This window comes from Erpetoichthys calabaricus, chromosome 2, assembly GCF_900747795.2.
Source record: "Erpetoichthys calabaricus chromosome 2, fErpCal1.3, whole genome shotgun sequence".
Classification (NCBI taxonomy): Eukaryota; Metazoa; Chordata; class Cladistia; order Polypteriformes; family Polypteridae; genus Erpetoichthys; species Erpetoichthys calabaricus.
Genome location: NC_041395.2, coordinates 236,894,361 through 236,920,399, shown reverse-complemented (window position 1 = coordinate 236,920,399; position 26,039 = coordinate 236,894,361). Strand labels below are relative to the sequence as shown.

The 26,039-nt window shown below is 36.5% G+C and overlaps 1 protein-coding gene across 1 annotated transcript in view; it reads left to right on the top strand.

Annotated features, from left to right (window-relative positions):
* The window catches only part of LOC114646896 (disintegrin and metalloproteinase domain-containing protein 12), a 604,012-nt gene that overhangs the window by 551,741 nt on the left and 26,232 nt on the right, over positions 1-26,039 (top strand). The window contains 2 exon segments of the mRNA XM_028795286.2: positions 14,227-14,305; positions 18,485-18,706. Of these exon segments, the coding sequence (XP_028651119.2) occupies positions 14,227-14,305; positions 18,485-18,706 (301 nt within the window).

The window sequence follows — 26,039 nt, the reverse complement described above, 5'->3', positions numbered from 1 at the left end:
TGTTATCTGTATAATGTAATAACATATTTTGCTGCATTTCATCTTAAAAATTATATCGTCATCATATGTAAATATGCGCTTTATAAAGTGGCTCAGGTTGTGCAATATTATAACCGTATCACAAGTTTACAGTGAGGTAATTGTACTCTACAAGGAGCACTTGATGGACTGATTGAGTGCATTTATAGTTCTTGGGATGAAACTGTTTTTGAACTTCGATGTGCCTACAGGAAAGGTTCTGAAGCGTTTGTCGTATGAGAACGGTTCAAATAGACATCATGGCTGAGGCAGCATGTGCTTGATGCTGTATACTGAGAATTCTCTTTCCGAACAGCTGCTGTAGAGCTGTGATTCCACAATCAGATACAGTGGGATAAATACTTGAGAGTAACAATGCTAAAGCAGCTGTGGTATTTGGAATAGTTTGTCAATTCCGTGGACCACTGTTACAGGTTAATTACAATCATGCCTTAAACTAATAAACAATATGCAGTTAATTTCAATGTATTTGATAAAGCCGCGTCAGGGATGTGAATCTAAAAAAGAAAGGGAAACCACACTGGAAGAAAAGCACTGCTTTGATGCTGAGTGCCGCCAGTTTGCAAAACCGAGTGGAGAACTTGCGTACACAACGGTTTGAGCTAGCGTGAAAATGTGCGTGGCTTTACACCAAGTTTAGTTTTTATACATCGCGATGTGAGCATGGAAATGGGTGTACGCAACATTTTTGTGTGTACACACTGTTTATACATAAGGCCCCAGATGAGGAAAATCATCTTGTATGCTTCACTAATATTAGAACTAGAATATATCATTAGAACTAGAATCACTAGAAATCACTTTCTTCTTCACAAACTTTACTTTCTGTATTCAACTTAATCTGTCATCATAAACACTATGTCAACAAACACCCTCCATAACTGCCCACTGTTCACTGGAGACATGTAAACTCTGTAACCTAAAGTTAATGATTAAAGAGATATTTTGCAGTACGCTGACCTTTGAACCTTATGTGTAAAATATTTTGATTGAGAATTCTTTTCAGGAATATTGCAAAGCTGAAAGCTATTCTGTCCCTGTCTATAGCAGAAAAAGTAGCACAACCAAGTCCATGAGCGGGCTTCTTTTCAAGTGCTGATTTCTCCAAAATATTAACCTAAAATTGAATTAAACACTGCAATGGTTTTCTATCAGCCACATACCATATTATGAAACTGGGCTGGTTATGTTTTATCACAATCAAATTAGCTCAAAGAGGCTGGTTATCGTATGTGCAGAGTGTGCTGTGTTTTCAGCTCTCTATGAATGAAGAAGGACCACAGTATACAAGCAGGCATGACTGGTTAATTGGCAACTCCAGAGTGACCCCATTATGAGTGAGTCTGGGTATGTGTGACACAACCACATATTTCATATTAGTTTACTTCTGCACAAGAACATTGTGCCATATGCAAGCAAGTTAGTAATGTATGCATGGCATAGCATTTGAATACACAATGGGTGGTCGTAATAATCGAGAGTACACCTTATGAGAATGATTTAGGAGTCATAGTGGACTCTAAGCTATCGACTTCCAGATACTGTTCAGAAGCCATTATGAAGGCAAACGCAATGTTAGATTATATAGCACAATGTGTGGAGTACAAGTCCAAGGAGGTTATGCTCAAGCTTTATATTGCACTGGTGAAGCCACATCTGGAGTACTATGTGCAGTTTTGGTCTCCAGACTACAAAAAGGACATAGCAGCACTCGAAAATGTCCAGAGAACAGTAACTAGGCTGATTCCAGGGCTATAGGGGTTGAATTATGAGGAAAGATTAAAAGAACTGAGCCTATACAGTTTAAGAGGTGACATGATTGAACTGTTTAAAATTGTGAAGGGAATTAGTACATTGGATCGAGACTGTTATTTTAAAATGAGTTCATCAAGAACACATGGACACAGTTGGAAACTTGTTAAGGGTAAATTTCGCACAAACATTAGGAAATTTTTCTTTACCCAGGGAACAATAGACAATTGGGATAAGCAACCAAGTAGTGTGGTAGACAGTAAGACTTTAGGGACCTTCAAAACTCAACTTGATGTTTTTTTGGAAGAAATAAGTGGATAGGGCTGGCGAGCGGTCTTGGACTGAATGGCCTGTTCTCGTCTATATTGGTCTAATGTTCTAATTTACGTGCATTAACTGGTTTGAAAGTTGGCGAATTTTATATTTTTTAGTTCATCAAAGAGTTGGTTATCACATTTTTGTTTATTAAATATTTTTATAACAATAAGACATATCCCTATAATATATTCAATTGCATGAATTAGTAGACTGCATTAAATACATTATTTTTAACAGCACTATATTTTATCTTGTAGTTAGAAATATACCCCAAATACACTTGTGGTGGCTCCATAGCTTGCATAGACAAGAGTCCAATTTAAATGATGTAAAAACGGTATCGATCAAAGCTGTTGTTAGTTGTGCAGGGTCAGTGTTCAAATTTCATAAGCATAACATTTTTAAAAGAAGTACCAGATAGATAGTTAAAACCTTTGTTGAAGTCTCAAGGTAACATTATCAGCTGTTTCAGACCAGGATGAAGAGACAAATTGTAGTGTCAGAGAAATATGAAATACTATGTAATGTAAGTTTGTTTATTTTAATATCAAAAATGATCCCAAAAAAATGAAAACCCCAACAACCACCCATCAAGTATTTAATGCAGTAAATACAATCCCCTCTTTCTCAACTATAGTAATAAAACCACATCACTTAGGTACTTACTAAATGCCAACCTAACAATAAATTTGATATAAACAAAAACACATAAACTATAAATGCAAAAAGACCACTGCTAGTATAAAATCAAAATCAGTACTGCTATATGAAAGGATAAAAGCAACCACACTAAGTTTAATTAAAGGAGCTAGGTAGAAAAAAAATAATGGTGATCAATATAATGGAAACAATAAATGAATGATAGGCTTGATTTCCAGTTAACCAACTTGGCATGGCTTTTGTTTACTTCTCCTTTCCTGGTCCTTTCTAAAAATAGATAGATGTTTCTTTGAGATAGAAGAGATTAGAAGACACATTTCCCAAATGTAACAGAACAACATTTATGTATAATGAATTTTTCAGAAAGTACTGTTTATACGGGGGATGGGGATGGGCGGGTGTAATATTTTTGGCGTTACAGACAGCTGCAACAAGAGGCTCAAGTGACAGATTGAAAAGAAGAGGAGTGAGGAGCAGCCATTTCTGGAATCCTTTGAAATACTGTATATGATCTGTTGGGGGGGGGGGGGGGGGTTCTGAATTAGCAAACAAAACAAGAGATGGGGATGAATAAAGGGTTATAATTACATTGATGAAGCTTTCCCTGACGCCCATTTTACTCTGGACCCACCAAAGGAAGCACCAATTCTTTGTCATTTCTGCATCTAAAGCAATTAGTGCAAAATTTAATGAAAGAAATGGCTCAGGGTGGATAATGTAGAGAAGACAGCGTTGTTATGTTGGGGCTTAATAACACCTGTCTGGTCAGAATAAATTAATTTATGCATCACTGACTATAGCCGTCGAGCACATACTTCAGCCAATAGCTTCACATCTGAGCTCATTAATAAAATTGACCAATAATTTGCAGACTCTATAGAACCTTTACCTTGTTTAGGCAGAAGAGAGATTATGGCCATATTGATAGATGGGTTAAGGTTAGCAGTGGAAATGGCACAATTCAGCATATGGAAGAGTGGGACAAATAGCTTCTTTCAGAAAGCTGAAAGCAAAATTAGGCACAACCCATTCAGACTGAACACCTCCGAGAGCTCTTCAAGTTCTTCAATTCCCTTATTGTTAGTGACAGTGAGTCAATTAAATTGCATAACAACAATGTACCTCTCCAACTTTAGAATAAGCATTTTGTAAGCAACTGAATTCTGTATGTTACATATTCAAATAGGAAAAAAAGTCACTGCAAACACAAACCCAGTGTTTTGAATATTGATTTTAAACATAATAAAGGCATTTGCTTCATTGCCTTTTTAATAATAAACACCTTCCTGAGCTGTGGGTCAATTTTCTGTTACACAATGTTGTTGTTTAGGCCTCAACACATACTGAATATGGGACTATGCCCTAAAATGAGACTTTTACATAAGGACTGTGTACTTCACCACAAATAAATCTATATAGTATGATGTACATAAAAACATAAAAATCTAATGTAATTGCTACAAAAACCAAAGCAAATATAAAGCCATGCCTATACAGTATGTATCCATGAATTGTTCCATGACAGTGCAGTGGACAAAACTAATACAATGTTTTACTTTCTCTCAAGCTGAAAGTGATGCACTAATGTGCTTAATAAGATTACATCTGAACTGAAAATCAATATTAAAATAGTATCATAAGATAAAATATTTAATATGTGAATTCTGAATATATAAGAGTATATAATATATGCTCTTGAGCTCTGCCTCCTGCTCGCTTTGCTCGCCAGCCCCGTGCAGGCCCTTCAGGCTAGTCATTTCCCGGATCTGCCACTTGTGATGAATCATGCTATGCTTTTGGATAAACACAAATATCAACTCTGTCTTTGATATCTCCGTCTTTCGAAATTATTATCGCTAACAATTCGTCACATATTGGTTTATTATATATGCATGTGTGATCTTTCGGATTCATATAAAAATCCAAGAAAACTTCTTTGTCCGTGTTTTCAGATAAATTTTGTGTAGAGTCCGATACTTTTGGACATATGGATTTGTATCCATTATTGGCTGTAGAATTTCTAATATGTCCGATCGTTTAACTCTTTCGATTCTATGTTGCATCACTTCTCCGTGATCATACAGTATATATAAACCTGACTGAATTGTGGTTTCTTTGAAATTAAACTTGTAGTAGCTTTAATTGTTGCGGGACCACAGATTCTCATAGTGTATGGTCCTGAATCGTGTAAATCTATGTTTTGAGCATTGTATGATGCGAACGCGAACAGATTATTGTAGATTCGGATATTTTACCTGTAGTGTTTGTGGATTTCACTTTCACTAAATAACAAATCTTTTAATTCTCGCGGATACGCCTCTTCATTGGGAAGAAACACTATTTTTCCCTGTCGACAACATGAATTAGACGATCTACAAGTCTTCGACTTTAAACTTTAAAGCCGAACCAATATCTACATACAGTACTTCTGTCATATCACCTATGTCCATATATATTCAATCTCTTTTCGCTATTCCGTTATTTCACTGAGTAATAATTTCCTTTTGTTTGCGCTAATTCGATCTCTGCTATCAGTTTTTTGAGACTTTTGAATTTTAGTACTTTCATTATCTCTAAACTACTCTGCATATGTATAGAGCCAACGGTTTTGAACTTCTTTACGACATTCTACTTTGTATTCTACTCTTTGTCTTTTATTTCCTGCCCTGGGCGTGGTTAAATCTCTTGGCACAATGTCTTGTCTCATGGGACTTGAAATTACCTCTCTGAAAAAGACTTGTCTCGTCCTGTAATTTTTTTATATAATAGACATATTTTTACTTATATTGACATTACTGTATTATGCTGTGATGAACAAAAAACAAGAAGACTTGCAGTTTTATTTATTTTATTTAAGTTAACTGATTGCAATAACAAAATTCAATGGAGGAAGCACAAGGTCAGTAGTTTAAAGGATGACCAGTGCCATGTTCCTCACAGGAGGCTAAATGAATTAATTGGGCAACTTTCAGGAAAACTCTATATAAGTCTGGCTTTTTCCATTCGTATAAGAAGACTTATGTCTTATTTAACAATGAACAGCCAAACATCTTTCATTTTAAAACATTTTATGTGGTGATCAATTTTAAATTAACTGGATTTATATATAAAACTTCAATTTCTGTGCAATAAAAACATTCAAAAGGCCAATCTGAAATGGCATCACCATTTATAATGTCATCCATTAACCATAAAGTGCAGAGATCTATAAAATTATGTCATTTTTTAATACATTTGTATATTATATTGGATAAACCTGTCCATGAACCATTAATAAAATGTCACAAAAACATGGTGAAAAAAGCGTTTTATTAACAAAACTAATGGATCAAAGGAAAGAGAAACATTAATACACAAAAAATACTGGAACAGAATACACACCTCTCCACTGAGTCTAACCACAGGACTTTCATTAGCAGTTCGTCTGGTGTGCGTATTGTACATATGTCCAAATAAAAACAGCACCAAAACACTCCTCTCTCTTACCTTCTGTAACATTTTCTGGAACCCTTCTTGTTTTCCTCCTGCCAGATGAGCACTTGTACTAACTCGCCTCCTAATTACAAGTTCACTTCAGTAATGACAGAAGGGTCTTTTAAGCTAGAACCAGAGACCATTTCTGAGTTAATATCTCTAATCACTTTCCAGCCAGAAATGTCTTTGGGTATATCCTGGATAACTCTTTGGTCAATCCTTCTAAAACTTTCCCTACTGCCACTAGGGTTCCCAGCACTCACTTAAAAGACTGGTCATCCCCAAGGTAGGCTAGCCACTATACTATCTATAGCATGGAGCCACACATTCTGTTATGAGCCTCCCTGTTGCTACTTCTTGGACTAGAAATTTCTTTTGCTCTGTTTCTTTTTCTGTGCCCAAGGTATTATTACATCTATGCCTACCCTATTAATGTAAATTCACCACTTTCTTGGCAGTGTTTCATTTACCTTTCTGTCCTGCTGTTGCTTGCAGTGCTGTTTCCTGTCTGGCATTCTTTCACAACAGTTGGCTTTTTTGACTGTTGCAATATATTTGCATGTAATAAAATAAATGAGTTTTTGTATAGCCTTTAATCAAGAAAGTGTTTTATGAGATTGTCTATTCATTTGACAATTTTCTGTGTAAGCAATAAGGTATCTGCTAGGGCTTTACACTGTGTATGCCTGGCAACTTGCATATGGCTATTCTTAACTGCTAGTGCAACATTTATTGTATTTAGTTGGAGATGCTGAGAATGTTTAATTTCTTAATGTTTTTTTGTGCAGTATCATCAGTATTATTGTCCAGTTCAATTTTATTTGTATTATTTACTATATACTATAACTGTGCATGCTTTTATTTTTGAAACCTCTTATTCCAATGAAAAATCAGAGGCTACAATTTATCCTTGGATAAGGCAGGAACCAGACTTTAGCACTGAAATATTTTATATCTGCAGTGAAGACAATAATCTTTTTTTCATACCATACATGATGGCTTTCAAAAACTGTTTTATTATTCATAGTAACTTCTTGTCTTTGAACAAATCATGAAATAAGTTGACATTGGAATTGCTTTACATGCGCCTTTGTTTTGTAGCTCAAAATTGATAGCCTCTTTAAATATTGACAGTTCAGCTCATTATTTACTGAATACCTATCTTCACAAATTGATTTTTACTGAAATTAGCTACACTCCAGAACATTCTGATGCAGATTTTGGGAAGCTCTAAAATTACTTTTAAAGGAATACACCATTCAAAAAGTACATTTTTTTCTGTGTATTACTTACTGGTGTTGTTTGTATTCATGGCTGGAAAACAATTTTAATGTCATGTTTTCATGGGGAACTTAGATCACAAAGTTTATTTACACAATATTAAAAAGCCTATGAAAAAACATCTCAAGTTAGTTATGTCACATAATCTATAGGTCAGTTATCCAGTCATCTGCTCATCATGTTTAAATCATGCACATTTTTTGCTGAACTATTGTTCGGGGAAAATCAAAGCAGTGCATGCAAATGAAGTGCATTCAAATGGAACCAAACATTTGAAATGAAGACAGGAGCCTTGACCAATAAATAAGGGGGGATGCAGATCTTCAATTCAAAAAATGTCCTCACCTACCACTACAAACTACATGGGGTAAGTTACAGATAACATAAATGATTTTAGGGTGGAATATTCCTTTAAGGCATTAAATTATATAATACTATTAAATCAAATAGAGGTACAATCTAAAAGAATAACAGTTAATGTAATTTCTAAATTCAGTAAAGAATATGCAAGATTGCCCATCTCAGAACTCAAAAAAAGGAAGTAAACAGCTACCACTTCAAAGAGATTTTAATCTCTTGGGCACAAAAATAAGAGTAATTACATACTGTACATCTCAGTACTCATATTATTAAAATGAAGAAAGGATTAGTGAGATTTTACCACATGAAATCTACAAGAAAGAAAGCAGGAATGCTGTTATAAAATATCAGTACCTGACAGACTCAAAAACATAAACACTGAAAGAGAAATAACAGATTTAGAGAATATTTTAAGACATTGCTGCTATAATAATAAAAATAATATCATAAAAATAAGTAATACCCTACTGAGACTAGTAAAAATTAGGTTCAAATAAATCATTTTCTTAATAACTTTCTGTAAAGTACATACCACAAGTCCAAACATCTTGCATAAAAAGCAAGATAAACTTTTTTTTTATATAAATTCTCATAAGCCATTAGATCACTGGTCAAAAAGCTGCAGGACAAGACAGGCATCAGTCATAAATTCAAAATTTCTCCTTTATAGTCATAGTTTATATAAGCTATGTTTTGAAGCAAAAAAAGGAGAATCCCATCCAAATATTCTATATTGATCTAACTCCTTTAAGCTATGAATTATTAAGACCAATTTCCCTTCTAAATCTCTATATGCCTGGCTAAGGTCCTTGCAAATAGAATAAACAAAGTGTCGCCATTCTGTACTTCACTTGATGAAATTGGGTTAATTAAGGACAATCACTTCCAATTTCTGATGTATATTTAATATTTATATTATCAATATTTAAATCCCCTAAACTATCATAATCAGTAGATGTGGAAAAAGCATTTTATAAAATTGAATTAGATTACTTATTCATATGGAAGTTTGATTTGTACCCAATAATATAGAGATGGATTATTTTACATAGTCTTAGTTTACATAAAACAACATAAACTCCAGTTTATACTGACAATATGGTGCCTTATCTGACTTATTCAGATTTATCAGATCCATATACTGTATGCTATAGAAGAAAGTTCACAAAGTGTCCAGGTTTAATATTATTTCAAGCAGAAGTACATTATTTCCAATTATTACTTCAGCATTGAACACTGTCTCCTTAGTTCCGTTGTCTAGGCATTGCAATTACACATTAGTGTAAATTTTTAGCATAATATAATATTCTCAGACCTTCGTAATCCACTGAAATGTAATTTTGTTAATCTACTAGAACATGTTAGGACATATTATAGTAGCTTGCCTCAGCCTTGAATGACTTTAGGCAGAAGAATATCCATGAAATCAACATTTTACCCAAATCCAATGCATTTTCCATAACTTTGTTTATATGGAATAAAAAAGGTTTCAGTTAAGAAAAAAAATTAATCACTGAGATTGCACAGGTGGTGAACCAGCTGAGGGGGGTAAAGGCTGCAGGTATCTGTGGTATCCGAGGTGAACTTTTCCAGGCTGGTGGTATGGCTGTCCTCCTGGCATTGCAAGCAATCTTTGCTTCCATTTGGGAGGCTGGCATCATCCCAACTGACTGGAAAACAGGACTTGTCGTCCATATCTGGAAAGGGAAGGGTGATTGCCTGGATTGAAGCAACTACAGGGGGAAAACACTGCTCTCAGTGCCGGGTAAGGTCCTTGCTAGGGTCGTCCTCAATAGGATCCGTGATCACTTGCTCAAATACCAGCGACTGGAACAGTCTGGTTTTACACCTAAGAAGTCTACCATCGACTGCATCCTGGCACTGAGGGTTCTCATGGAGCGCAAACGCGAATATCGGCAAAGCTTCTTTGCAGCCTTTGTCGATTTTCGTAAAGCGTTTGACTCAGTTGATCGGTCTTCCCTGTGGGACATCCTGAGGGTTCGTGGGATCCCCTTGAGGTTACTAGATATCATGGCCGGCCTGTACACTGGTACTGTGAGTGCTGTGCAGAGTGGAGGCAGAACCTCTGTGTTTTTCCCAGTTGATTCTGGGGTTCGTCAGGGGTGTGTTCTTGCTCTTACTCTGTTCAATGCTTGTATGGACTGGGTGTTAGGCAAGGTCGTGGGGTCCAGCGGCTGTAGGGCATCTGTTGGTGAAGAAAGATTCACGGATCTTGACCTTGCTGACGATGCTGTGATCTTCGTGGAGTCAATGGAGGCTGTGATCAGGGCGCTCGAGAGACTGAGCGAGGAGTCTGAGTGTCTGGAGTTGCGAGTGCATATATATATATATATATATATATATATATATATATATATATATATATACACTAGCAAAATACCCACGCTTCGCACCGGCGAAGTACTGCTTTAAAATTTAAAATAATAAACTGAGGGAAAATATACCAATAATTATTTGTTAAAGATCTCTTTGTATACAATGTTGTCAGTTCGCCCCTCCAGTTGTAATATGACCAAGCTGCGCGCTGAGCTTACTCTTGAGCATGCAACGTATAGTTGGCCATGTGAAAAGCAAATCAAGAACGGCAAGACTGCGTCAGCTGCAGAGCTCAGCAGAGCTCAGCTCGGAGTGAAATGAAGTGAATGAAATGAGGTGAATGGGAGGGGAGATGATCATGTGACTCCCCCACCCCCCTTAACTCTCCATCCCTCCACAAACACACAAAGACAGTCTCTCGGATCCCAACTCTCTTTTCACACACCACGTCTACTAAACACTAAGAAACACTAAGTAGAAACACTAAAGGAAAAAATACTATTCAGTAAGTAGCGCGTCTACTAAACAGTAAATCAGTAAAGGAGAAAGGACTAAACACTAAGGAAAAAGAACAGCAAGACCGCGTCAGCTGCGGAGCTCAGCTCGGAGCAAAATGAAGTGAATGAAATGAGGTGAATGGGAGGGGAGATGATCACGTGACTCCCCCCCCCCCCCCTTAACTCTCCATCCCTCCACAAACACACAAAGACAGTCTCTCGGATCCCAACTCTCCTTTCACACACCGCGTCTACTAAACACTAAGAAATACTAAGTAGAGACACTAAAGGAAAAAATACTATTCAGCTAGTAGCGCGTCTACTAAACAGTAAATCAGTAAAGGAGAAATGACTAAACACTAAGGAAAAAGAATGGCAAGCCCGCGTCAGCTGCAGAGCTCAGCTCGGAGCGAAATAAAGTGAATGAAATGAGGTGAATGGGAGGGGAGATGATCATGTAACTCCAACACCCGCCTTAACTCTCCATCCCTCCACAAACTCACAAACACAGTCTCTCAGATCCCAACTCTCCTTTATATATATATAGATATATAAAGCAGACATATGAAAACACAGTGATCACTTTTGAAAGTGGTTCATCGTAAATGGCTGCCTGCAAGAGTCCCCTAGGTAGCACAACACCAGAGAATCACAGCAGTGCCTTAACAGTTATCATCAAAGTCATATAAGATTTTCCATCCATCCATTTTCCAACCCGCTGAATCCGAACACAGGGTCACGGGGGTCTGCTGGAGCCAATCCCAGCCAACACAGGGCACAAGGCAGGAAACAATCCTGGGCAGGGTGCCAACCCACCGCAGGACACACACCAACACACCCACACACTAGGGCCAATTTAGAATCGCCAATCCACCTAACCTGCATGTCTTTGGACTGTGGGAGGAAACCGGAGCGCCCGGAGGAAACCCACGGAGACACGGGGAGAACATGCAAACTCCACGCAGGGAGGACCCGGGAATCGAACCCAGGTCCCCAGATCTCCCAACTGAGAGGCAGCAGCGCTACCCACTGCGCCACCGTGCCGCCCCATATAAGATTTTTTATAATTTAAAAAAAACAAAGCTTTCCCTTCAAGATGTATTTTTCTATTCATCTTGTCATTGTTACAAATATTTTCTTGTTTTAGTTAATATATTATTACTTCCTGATGCCACTTTTACTTCAGAGATGACATGGTATGTGGGATGAGCAACCACACTTCACCCTCCTTAAAATGCCCCAACCTAAGGGCACTAGTATCCCACATTTCTTCTATATTGGTTCAATCCTGCAGTTCTGTGTTCGTCAGGGTCTTAGCCCTGGGTTAAGTGTAGTTTAGTTTTCTCTGATATTTTTGTTTTTCTTTTAATACTTATTATTATGTGTTAAATCATTTATTATGCTTTTTGTCCTTTTGTATGTTATGTTTCTACTATTGTTTTGTTAATTATTTACAGTATGTATTATGTTTTAGTGTATTTAATTTTGTGCCCAAATTTGAGGGGGTGGGGCTGCCATGATGTAGTATTGGAGGACCGCCATCTGCCTATTTAAGTCCAGGCAGCAGATCAGGCCTCCAGATTGGCTTAGAGTTTTAAAAAATAATCATTGTAAGTATTTAAGTTTTGCGTTTTTTCCACTTTTTTTCTTGTTCTGTTTTTTTTTTATTTCTGATTTCTGGATTGCAAAGTTGCCTTGTTTGTTTCAAGGTTGCCATTTTAGACACCCTTTTGGCTACTCCTTTTTTGTATATAATTATTTTTGTCTTAAACATTCAAAATGTTCAAAGAGCTTTATCTATTTTTTTTAAATATATGTGTCACGATTTCCTATCCTCCCTTTGAATACTACTTAAGGATTGTGTTGAGTCTTGACTTTCTGTCTTCTACTTTGGGGAATGGCCCCCTTTTTTTACGCTTCAGATAAGCCCAAGGCTACAGTTACAAGGCAAGGCCTCATTTCTGTATTTTCAGGTTGGAGCCTACAAGTAGGACATCCAGAGGCTCCATTTGCAGGTTTAAGTTTCATTTTTTGCATTTTTTGTGTATTGCTATAATTTGAACCAGAAGCTCATAACACATGCACTGGAGTTTTTCCAAATAATTTATATTTATTGAGCTTGACTGTACAGGAAGTAAATCAAAACTGGTCTTTTCTACATAAAATATAAAATACTTTTTTTTAATATTTGCTTATTTTTTAACATCTTATAGTCAAGGGTATATATTAGTTGTTTTTCTATATATTAGAATCTTTCAGAAGCAAAATTTAGAAAAACTAGAAATTACAATATACAGTATCAGTTTTTAATGTAATAAACTTTTTTTCTAATAATGAATAAACTCTTGAGGTACTGTAAATGAAAAAATAAAAACCATGAATTGGCATAAGCTGCCCTAATTTGGGGGTGTTCAAAAGAAATGCAATGGTTTACTTCATGAGGTAGAAGTACATAATAAACAAAAATGGTTGTGACAGATATTTGACATATTTTGCATCAGTTTAAATGTTTAAAGTCTAAAAATTTTGATTTAAATAGAAATTTTTGATTTTTCACCTACTAATAGAGGTACAAAAAGGGCTAGATCCCTAATAAACAATCAAAAATAACATTGTATTTATAATCTCTGACCATTAAAACAGTCATTTTTAACCTTTACTTTAAATTTTTATCCCTTGTATCCTATTAGAAAGTAAACTCCTGAGGTTGGTGGTTGTGGCATCTTCTGATCATTTTTGCTGAAAACATTTATTGCTTTATAGTTTATCATAAGTGTGTGTAATTTCCTACACCAACATATTGTCCACAAATGGCCTAAAAATGAGTGTTTTTAATGTAGAGGGCCAAAAATAGGGGGAATCCCAAAAAACTTTCACATACCAATGAGTAGGCAAAAAAAAAACCAAAGAAGTCATTTCAAAGCATTCATAAGTAAATTTAACAAACAAATAATAACCCAGAATCAGTTAGGTGTCAAGCACTCAAGTCTGGTGAAACATTCTTCATAACTGTTGCCATTATTGTGAGGGGAATGTAATGGCTCCTTCTTCACATGTACTGTATATAAAGCTTGAGAATGGAATTTAAACCTTTTTTTAATCAATGTATTTCATCAAAAGTATATATGTCTATAAAATATTATGATGATAATGAAAAGAAAAGGGTCATACACTTCTTATGTCCCTCTTTTCTTGTTCTGTTTATAGTAATCTATCAACATCTAATGGTAATGGGTTATTGGGTTATAATGGGAATATTGGAGCAAAACCCATGGAAACCTAGAAAGCAAGAGCAAGCTCCAACTGTACAGAGACAATGCTCCAATTGTCAGTAGTTATAATGCAGCAGCACTATGCAGTGCAGCATCATGAGGACCCTGTCCTGGTTTAGACATTTATTTTTTTGTTTGTTTCATTATTCCTATTGTAATACTACTCCTAAGTTGTTGGCATATGATTTTGCTCTGAATTTTATTTTTATATATTTTTTCTCACATTTTTATTCCAGGTCTGTCGCACCAACAAGACCTTCTAGTCCAGATCAAATCAGAAGACATCAAAAGTCCCAGAATTTCAATATTTACAAGGTGTGTTCAAAACCGGTATCTAAAACATATTTAAGGTAGAATGGAACTGAGCCACACCATAAAATAATTTATAATAAATAAATGAGAAATTTTATATTTTAGCATTGCACTCTTCAAAATGAAAAAAGTCTAACATTCATAAACAACTAAAACACAGAACAGCGTTTTCAATGTTTTTATGCCCTTATGAATTTATCATGATTTCACACCTCAAGAGACATGCAGTTCAGTGTTGAGTGGAGTCACCAGCATGCTGTTCATCCTGTTTTGTACATCTCATAATGGAAAATATGGTTCAACTATGTGTTGATTCTTAACACAATTGCCCTAGAGATGCGATAATGAACTCATCAGCTGAATTAAGATAAAATGCTGATTTGATTGGGGAAATGGATTTTCTACAGAGAAAGAAATTTAGGAATAATTAATTAGTTGTGTCTTCCTACTCAGATTATGTATGCTTTCTTATGGTCATTTACAGTATATTACAAAGAATTAAAAAATATGTTATAAGCAGCAGATGTTTTAAATATTAATCTTATTTTTTGTATGTGTAATACTTTTGTAAACATTTGTTTTCACACCTTCACTTATAATAAATTATAATTTAAAAAGTAAGATATTTTTTCTAAACCCAATTGCTCTTTTTCCACGTTTGATTGGAAAATCTGACAATTGTTCAACTGAACAGCATTTAAAAAAGAAAAAGGGTCAAAATGCAGTCATTTAGAAATACACTGAGGACATTTGTTTTATAAGAAAGGATCAACAAACAACCGGTTTATAGAATACAGCATAATGTACACCCACTGGTTAAAGCCCTTAATACTGACTTTTCGCAATGTCCCTGAAAATGTGATTTTATCTCATACTACCTGTGCTACCCGTCTAAGATGGGCTGAAATTTAAGCAATCAACGTAAACCTTAGAATATTTGTTAACTTCTGCAGTGCACCTTCTACTGAAATGTTGCATGTAGTTTACATAGTAATAAAATGCATTGCCTTTTTTATTCAGACAGTTGGTGCATTACAAACATTACCACTGCTTTTTAAAATCCCATACCAAATGGCATATAACAGTGACATAGCACTGGACCAAAGTTATTATAGTTTTGCCTTTTTATATTAGTTCTTATTTCTATATTTTTTCAGACCTTACTTGGAAATTCAGTTTAGTTTTAGTTTTCCTTCATCGTGTATTTTTAGTTTTAGTTTAGTTTTTATTTCACAAAGACATTTCCATTTTATTTTTATATATATTAGTTTCAGTTTTAGTTTTAGTAATTATAGCATGGAGAGCCTACAGAGTTAATTTTGTGTCACAATCAGACAGAACTGTACACTTAACAGATTTGGATATGAGTTTAATGTTAGTGGAAGCTTACTACACTACATGGTTTACTATCTGGTTTTGTTTTTGTCTAATAAAAACAAGCATAATCAAAACTAGACACTGAATATGAACAATTTTACACAATTTTATAATTTTTAAAATATTTCTCATGAAAATCACAGGGGCTTAGGAAGAACAGGGCTCTTAGACTTGAATGAGTATGCAGACCCCACCTAGCTGTATTGAGGGAAACAAAGAACAACAAGCATGTAGTGTCAAGGTTAGGGGCAGTGAGTCTTGAATAGACCACCATAAAGGACAGTAAACCCATAATGAGCAGAGCAAGAGCAGGTAATAGGAGTACGGACAGGCATAAAACAACAGAGACAGAGTCTGAAATTAAGAACAACATATTAATTATCTAAACCTGTTTATCCAGAGTAGGATTGCAGGAAATCTGGACCTACCCCAGCAGGCTTGTATGCAAGGCTGGAAAAATCCCTGGTGTGCAATATGTATGATAAGGCTGATGTTAAGAACAAAAAGAATTGTTTATTATTTCAACTACCTATTTTGTGAGAGAGAGAAAAACATTGAAAAAAGGGAGACAAATATTTTAAAATATAATTCTGCTAATGGATTACTTTCACAATAGCGGGTATTTTGAGTTGTGAATAGGAACTAAAAAAGATAAATTAATAAATATGGAACAAATACAAAAACCCATTAGTATGTTTAGTTTTTCATCACTTGTCAGACTCTCTACCTTTGTTTGTATCGCTTCGTTGTTAAACAATGTTTTTAACGCAAAAGTGATTGGTCAGCAACAATATGCTGATCTTGTATGATGACCTAGTCAGTCTCTCGATCAGGGCCGTTTTATTGTCAAAAACTGGGAGTGCTCTCCTCTCGACTTTCTTGTATACTCAAATATGGGGATGGATATTTGAAGAGTAAACCGCAAGACAATGATTATATTTTTATATTATGTACATTAAGGAACCATCAACAACAAATCCAATTAATAATATATTGAACAATTATTATAAAAGTAAGGTTGAATAAATTGGACTCTGCAGCTGTATAAATAAAAAAAAAAATCGAGTATGTGTTCAGCTAAAGTACCACTTCTGGGTGATGGACTTGGCCCAAAAGTTAATACCGAGCTATAATTGTGGTGTAACAACCACATGCCGAATTTCATCCATCTATCTAGTTGTGTTTTTGAGTGCGTTTTTGTGTTTTATAGTGTTTACACACACATGCGCGTGGCACACACAATTCCAAAAAACAGTATTGTTGGACACTGGTTAGTCTGTAATGTCAAGATTCATCAAAATATCGAGGTTGAATTTTTTCATGATTACTATACTTTCTCTATACTTCGTATATGAGAAAGTAAAAACGATTTCTCCTGTGCGAAGTGGCAGGAAAATTGCCGTCAACAAAAAGCAGACACCTGGGAAATAAACTGAAACGTTACTCACTCGTGATTTTTCTGTCCATATGGTAAACGTTTTGTTGACCAGCACATTCTGATTTCAGCCGTTTGAATTACATCTTGATATACAACAAGCACAAAGAAAGGCGGCACGCAAATCGCTTTCTATTTCACACGCTTTACGCACCCGCACTCAGCTTGCTCTGTCAACGCAAATGCTGTGTGAACAGCCGCCCTCCTTCACCAGCCGCCGTTCACTGGATGAATATATGCGGACGGCTTGTGGTGGATGACTTTCTGTTTTAGAGTTAAAACTTACAAGGGTTAAAGACTAACGGCAAGAATATTCATTCAAAAACGAAAACTAAAAATATTTTAGTAAATTATTATTTTACTAGTCATTTAGCCCATTACAATAACGGGCGCTAGAACAGTAGCACATAAACATTAGTAGGAACAGTCTATATTAGATGGCAAGGGACTTTGACCTCATTGTTTTTGTTGGTCGTATTTTTCTTTCTTTCAGCCTTTCTTTTGTTGATGTTTACTTGCTGAGCTGACCGTTCTTCGTGGGCTGCCACCGTGTATTATGTGTCTTTAATTTTCTGTGACAGCAATACTGTCTTGTACGTCTGCTGGCTTGTACGTCCGTAATATACCTTTAATTTTCTCTGGCGGTAATACAGGCGTGCGCGTCGGTAATATGCCTTTAAACTCCTCTGACTGTAATACTGGCTTGTCTGTGGCTCTAATATTCGTCACTCTATTGTGTACCTTTAATTTCCTCTCGCAGTAATACTGGTTTATATTTCCGTAAAACACGTCTAACTTTCTCTGACAGTAATATCGCGCATCGCACCGTGCCCCGCGCATGCACACTTCACCAGAAGACACACACACACGGACACCTGGACGCACATAGGGATTTTATTAAAGAGGATTTCAGTTAGTCTTTCCAGCAACTTTAATAGTTTTGTTTAGTTTTAGTTTTTCATTTAGGTTTTGTTAATTATTTTTTTTCAGTTTACGAAAATGTTTTTTTTAATAATAGTTTCAGTTTTGATTTTAGTTTTCGTTAACTATAATAACCTTGCACTGGACGGACACAGAGATACACAGACAAACACACAGACACTTGTTCTCTTATTAAGACGAGTCAGATGCCATTTCAAGGTATGCCAACATACACTTAAAATATTCAGAAAATTAATTTCTTTTCCGTTCAGTTTTTCCTATTAATTTGCTATCTTGTCATCATATTTGAATGTCCCTATTTATTGCCTCTCGGAACCTTTATTGGTTTTATTAACTGTTGACATGGCACTCATCTCTAGCACATTGACATTAAATTGGATTTTGTACTGTTTTATACATAAAGATGTAATTTGTTTTTTCCCTAACAGCTGTCTCAACATGATGCTTCTGAAAAGCTCCTTTATCCCAAAGCAGAGGAGAGCACTGACATAAGGAAACTGAAATACCAGCCAACCCACATCAGTAATCCAAGTCCTTTGCCACGTCCTGTAACTGTGACATCACAACGAGTCCTACCAACTCTAAGCCAGTCCCAGGAGCACATGCTGATTAAGAGCCTACAGTCGCATCCCTCTTTCAGGCAAATGCAGGTAAGCAAAAGTTAAGAGAGACGAGAAAGAATCATCAGACCATTATTAATAAACTTCCTTCTTAGTTTACATAATGGCATTGTGAGTCCCAACTGAAATAAACTGGAAATTGTGATACATACCATCCATTATCAATATGGTTGCAATCAACCAAAGTTAATTGAAACAGCTTTACAACAGATATTGTAAAGCATATCAAGAAGTCAAGGCTTCTGGATATGTACTGTATATTGTAAGAAAAAAGCGCTATATAGGCACCTGACCCAACACAGATTGGACACGGGAGGCACATATAAAATGAAGAGACTTTTTATTTTTCTTCAGCTGGAGGGCACATCTTCTGCATAATCCCTCCAGCCACAACACAGTCCCAAATAAAGCACAGTGTACTACACACTCTTTCTCCTGTCTTCCACCACCACCACTCCTTCTCCTCCTCAGCAAGCTTTGTCCACCTCCACCCGACTCTGGCCGCTGAGTGGTGGTTGCTGGCTCCCTTTTATCAGGCACCCGGAAGTGCTCCAGGTGGTTGATTAGTGACATCTGGCTGCACTTCCAGGTAAGGTGAAACCAGTGCCCAAAGGGGCCCAGCCACTCCTGTTGTAGCACCCCCTGGCGACACCTACGGAACCCCACAGAGCTGCACAGAACTCCAATCCCCATGAAGCCCTGGGGGAGTCCGAGGCATCGCTGCAACCCAGAGAGGCTGCCACCCTTGTCCCCCTGGCAGATGTGGTGAAGGGGCGTCCCGGCCAGGCATGGGCCCCGGCCATCCGTCACAATATATTATTAAATTAAATATATTAACCTTTGATAGGCCAGTGATTGAATGAATATGCATATTAACGCATCTTAAATCTTAAAAAATTATTTACATTAAGTTACAGCTCTCATGATAGCCTTTTGTCAACCCAAAAGTATGAGGTACTGGCTTGAGCCTCTCATCAGAGGATACTCAGATAATGTCTTTACCTGCATCTTTCATGGAAATCTATTCATATAGGTGACAACCGGTGTGCCCTCAAAGGATCTACTTGGGTGCTTCTTTTTTCAGGAGTGGCAAGTACAGGAATAATTGTGGTGTCGGGCACCTTAAAGAACAAGTAGAGAACAGGGTTGCTAGGAGCTGAGAAGATGTAAGTATTGGAGGGGAGACAGTAGGTCTGTAAATTAATTATCGACACTATAATAAGGCAGACTGCCTGCCCTCTAGTCTAGGAAGGAATTTTACTACCCACATAGTGTAGATAGGTGTTTAATTATTTTGTACTATTCCTATATGTTTGGCGTAGTGGTGACTCTGCGGCTAGGTATCTGCACCGGCAATCAGAAAGTTGCTGGTTTGAATCCCATAAACACCAGAAGAGACTCTTAATTTGCAATTGCTTTGTCCTGGGTAAGATGTTAATCTGCATCCAGCCCTGCAAGCAGGTCCTCCAACTTACAGGGAAAACTTAGGGGTTGGTGGCAGAATTGGCACTGTTCCAGTGTGGTGCTGAGTTGTTACCCGTCGCACTCGGGTACTAATCTAGGTGGTTCAGCATGTGATGGATGCATCCACGTGCAATCAGTGCATGCGCCAAACCTATATGTTTAGTTTTAATTACACAATGTTTCTCAACAATAAGATGTCTTGGAATTGTTTTGGTTTAGAGAACTGCACAGATGGCCTTTTACTGTAGTTGAATCACAGACCTCAGTTTCTTTGAATATTTAGTATTAGACATAATGTAAATTTTGCATATTTTATTTAGTTGTGTTTCTCAGTGTACTGTACATGCAGATACACATTGATGTGTGATATGGGAAGTAAAACAAGCCTATGATGCAGAGGTGTTCTGTCTATGTGATTGGCTACCATTGTTCCTCATCAACCTTGAGATTATACAGGAGTTCTTGTAAGTCTACTTCTGTTTTCATTTTAAATAAAAATAATGTCACACACTAGCATTTTCACATCATTTACAAAAGTATCTCTGTCCACACTAAAATGACCAAAACTCATATGACAATCACATTTGTCCAAACTCCATGCATGTGCGCATCAACAGAAAAATCCTTGAAGGGATAGTGTGAAAAATTCAGAGACCTGTGAAAATCAAATTATTTTGTGCTTTGTGCACTTTCAAAACTATCAGCATGCAGAGTACTTTGATTCCACATTCGCCACAGAGAAAAAGAAAGAAGTTCTTAAGGGTGCTGCAGCAAATTGCCTCTGCGTTGCATTAATGTGCAGATTACCGGTTGAAAGTAGTGGTTGTCATAACTGGTAACAGTAGTCTTGTCAATAAATAAAAACACCACAAACTGTAAAGTAACACTTTAAATAAAAAAACGTGATGAGCTCAATGTTACTTTGCAAGAGGATTAATTAATTATAAGCAGTCCGTTGAAATCATAACACATCTTGTTCCAAACATCCATCCATTTTCCCCAAACAATATTTGTAAAACTAAATAAACAAGTATGCATGTGTGTTTATATTTTTGCTCTGCTGCATTATGCATTTGTGTATTGTGTAGTTTGCCTGCATTCTACATCCGTCCAGAACTTTATAATTAATTTTGCTGAGAAAAGCGCACGTCTTTACTAAATGGATCAATTACCAGTAAAAAACATACAGTAGATAAGAGGCTATCAACTGGGTTATTTACAATCTCATTTTCATGGGGATCTGAGTTGTTTGCTACAATGGTAATCCCACTGGCAACGGGATTTCCCATAGAACTGTAGAGAAAGGTAAATGATTTGGCTTTTGCGCATGTATCCAACTGTACAAAACGCAATTTCAATGCATACAGATAAGCAACACAACAAGTGCAACTCTTCTGTGTCTGCATTGCTGGAATATGTCTTTCTTCTGTGAAACATGAAACATTGTAATAAGCAAGATCTAGTCAGGGAAGGGCCACATAACCAGCACAGACAAATCAGAGTATGATTAGAATTTGCATTTTTGAGAAAGAGGCAGCATGGTGGTGCAGTGGGTAGCACTGCTGCCTCGCAGTTAGGTGACCCATTTTCGCTTCCTGGGTCCTCCCTGCGTGGAGTTTGCATGTTCTCCTCGTGTCTGCGTGGGTTTCCTCCGGATGCTCCGGTTTCCTCCCACAGTCCAAAGACATGCAGGTCCACTGATGAAGCACAAGGAGCTTTGGAGTCTCCATATTAACATGTCTGCACTCATGGTTCAAGTCAGCGTTTCTCAACCTTTAAGTATTTGCGACCCGAGTTTTCATAACAGTTTTACTCGCGCCCCCCCTAAGGTTTTTTTGAAAGGAGCCCACTAATACCAATTTGTTCTTTTTTAATTAATGATATATCATAGATGCATATTTTATTATACCTGCTTAACTTTTATCGACATTCATCTAACTCTATATTTATTTTTCTAGTATCAGAATGTAGTTTAAGTTAATTTGTTTTGGTTTCAATAGATGTATTTTTCATATTTTCAATTCTTGTTTTCTTTTTTTCACATCTTCCTGCCCCACTTTTTGTTACTTCGCGCCCCCCTAGGGGGGCCGCCCCACAGTTTGAGAACCACTGGTTTAAGTAGCCACATGTCCCAGTTAAGTTCAGAAAAGGGAGTTTTTCAGAAAGACGAGAAAAGAGGAAATGGAAAAAATGGACTAAGTAAGAAGAACAAGAAGCAAGAGCAAGAAGAACATCTGGTTTGCTGCAGTAGTTGCTCTTGCTTGTAAAGCCACACAGAGAGTGTGTAAAAATCTGAAACTAATAGTAAATTGTTTGACATGCTAGTTGGCGTGAAACTAACCTTTGGAACTGTTTCTTTTAAACAACCTCTTCCCTTTTTATCCTTTAATTAGGTTTTATAAATTTGATTTACAGTATGAAGAACTACTTTCATGTGTCATAAATGGAAAAAAGATAAATGATTTTAGAGGGAGGATGAGTGGGAATAATCCTCAAACATTAGAGCATTCCAAAGAACTGTACAAGTAAACCACAAAGTTGTTTTAAAAATATAGGAAACAGGGTAACTTCTTAACAATGAGCTATTATGAGTTCACGACAAATGTTATGTTACTGAGTTTTGAAAGAGTGGCAGTGCATAAAGAATCAAAAAACAAAGCAAAAAATAACTTACTTTGGAACTGTGAAGTATTTTAGACATCTTACATAAAGCTCTTCTTATCTCGCTAATAATAATGTGATTATTTGACATAATGGCCTCCGTACTCTGAAAAACAAATGATAATCATATGTAGCTTCTCCATATTAAATAAAGCACTCCCACTGAGACATTCTTCATAAAAAGTAACACTGAGACGCAGGCATTAGATTTTCTTTGGCTGAGCTAAAGCGACTGAGGTTCTGACCCTAATTTGTTAGCCCAAGTGCTATTTTTATGCCAATTATGCCTAAAAATATAATGATGGAAACTGTTTTCAAAGGTTACTTTACACCAATTAACAAAGAATGTGGGTAAGGAAAAAACAACACTGGTTAAAGTAAATAGTTGTTTTAATTTTTGAGGCTGATAAGTAATCTTGGTTAAAATAAGTCATGGAGTTACGCTTTCTGAAATAGAAAACTTTAGTGCTGTTTGGGGATGATTTATTTTCGCTTCAACCTTCAGCTGCTAATGTAAGATCATAGTTTGAACCCTAGATATGGCGTACTCCAAACACTTAGCACTGACCCAACTGGTGATGTCAGTCATCACCTAATTTATTTGGTTGGTACTTTCTTACTACCTCAGTGTTTTATGACCAGCAAAGTATAATTACCTCCAAAATGGCCTTTAGGTGTCTCAAACACTAAACTCTCCCAAACTACCTTTCTTATATGGTATCTTGCTAAAATGAATGCCATCCCCAACCAAACTGCACATACAGAGCTGTAGTACAATTGCTAGCACACCGCTGGGATTTTCTAGCTATGAAGTAACTGGTTCAGAGTCACATAGTGAAGTCAGTAAGGAAGAGGAGGTTTGAACCAACAACCTTCTTGTCCAGACACTTGGCCACCGTTTTTCACCAATAAAATATGTATTAAAGCAGAATGATCAGCACTGTTGCTCACACCTCCAGAGTTCGGAGCTTGAATCTCTGCCTAAGTATGGCCTGTGTGGAGTTTGTGCTTGGAGTTTTTCTCTGTGTACTGTAATTTTTACTCCACAGATATTATGGTAGGTTAAAATTCCCGATGTAGGTGAGGATATAAATGTGTTCTATTATGTCACATCATCTGATTTCATTCCTGCTTGCTGATGTGATAACATTGGCTTTCCTGCAACCTTAAACATTCAGTAATATTCTCAATTATCAAAAAAAGTTCAGTCCTTTAGGCGGTATGAAGTAAATAACATCTATCCCCTTTTTTCAATCCCCGACCCGAGCCCCTGAATATTAGTTATTGCACCACCAGGTCACACCATTTCAAAATATCTCAAGTAATTAACTAGATTAAAACTAAATAGACACTTTATTTGTAGGTTGCTGTTAGTGTATTGCACGCAGCACACTCTTTTCTGAATGGTTGTGCAATTTTGTGCTGCAAAGGACTGGCAAAACCGTCCACCATGTTTGCTTCTTGCCTAAGGCCGGGTTTATACTTCACGCGACATGACGCATGCTCCAGCAGACACTCCTGCTACATAAGCGTTTTACTGTTAATACTTGCGTACGTACTTTATGTAAATCTGGAAGAATCCACCAGGTAGCAGTGTGAGATATTATCACGGTGAGAACAGGTTCGGCTTCGCTGAGTAACTGGTAGAATCAATTAGTGTATGTTCTGTGGTGTTAAATTTTTCCAAAGTTAACGTATTTTATTGCTGCTCTAATAACAAATCCTTGTTTTAGCACATCCTGAATTACTATAGTTCACCTTTAAATGCTTTACTGTTGTCAGTTTGTTGTTATGATTTTTTATTGTTATTTTGTGCATTGTTTTTATTTGAGCTGTCACGCTGTTACCAGTATATGTGCCTGCTTCTAAACCTGTGGCCAGTGGCAGTATAGCATCTCATGTCCAAATTTTCGGTCATCTAAATAAAACAAAAGAAAAAAATATATAAAAGATAAATAAGGTTTAGTTAGGCAATGAAGTGATTTTGAAATTCCAACTTTGTGGTTGGTTTTGTATTTTGCATCTTAGTAAAGCGAATGCTGCTTTCGTCCTGCCCCTATAGCAGGCACATAGCCTGAAGCAGATTTTTGGGTGGCCTGTTCTGCAGTAAATGACCTTTTGACAACATAGGAGCACCCCACAAACAATTTACAGTCTAGTCCTCCTGCAGTGTAATCAAACAGCAAAATTATTGGAAGTTTATGTTTACATAAAGGCCTGAATTACATTTGTACCTTAGGGATAAGGGGTTTTCCCTTAAAGTAAGTAAATGGGAGAACTGGCATCTTGGGGATGTTTTAAAGGCTTGGGTGTGTTTCAGTGTAAGGATTATAATAAATGATTAACATATGGGCTACCTTATTTATCTTACCATGGAAACATAAAAGGAAATCTGCTCTATAGCTGAAAAAATAATACTACTTCAAATAAAAGTTGAAAATATAAATTCAAACATAATGATACCAGTCACATACGAATTAGTGGATACCATGATTAAGCAGAGAATTTTAATTTACACAGTCTAAATGTGCTTACTTTAAAGAGTCTACTTTTGTAACAACATACTTTTCAAATCAGGTTAGTCAGAAAATCACTTTTTCAGGTTTGTGGCATTTTGTTTGCATCAGTATAAGGAGGAAACATTAGTTTGATAATAGTACTTACTGAAAAGTAATATTTTATGGCAAAGTCTCCTGATGCTTCAGTTTTCCTAATCTCTTCCTCCTTTCTTTTATATTTTTCCCAATGTTAAGACTACCTTTTTGGAATCAAAATTGCCACTTGAAGATTCTTATTTCAGAATTCCTGTTAAGTAGCCTTTGTTGAATTGTTTTTAAGGTGCCTCACATATCTGATCAGACTTTGTTATTGTATTGCTACAGTACATTAATTTGTACTGTCTTCAGTAATTATTCATAATCAGGGAAGGCATCCCATTCACTCCCATGCCTTTAAAATAAGTGTTGTATTGCTTTCACTAAGTTTGTCTCCTTTAACTGTTATACTAACTAACATTACCTTAGTTTTTGTTTTGCTATAATAGGTATCTACGGTGACCCCATGCTCCCCTTTTATACTCTTTATTACGCATGCTGAACAAAATGCTCCATATTCCTGGCGTAGCCTTACCTTTCATATCTACAGCCTTAGGCAATAAGATGGGAGAGAGACGGGAGAAAAAGATACATTTTTATTCATGTATTATAAACAATGTGCCCAAAATAGTAAACAAAGTACA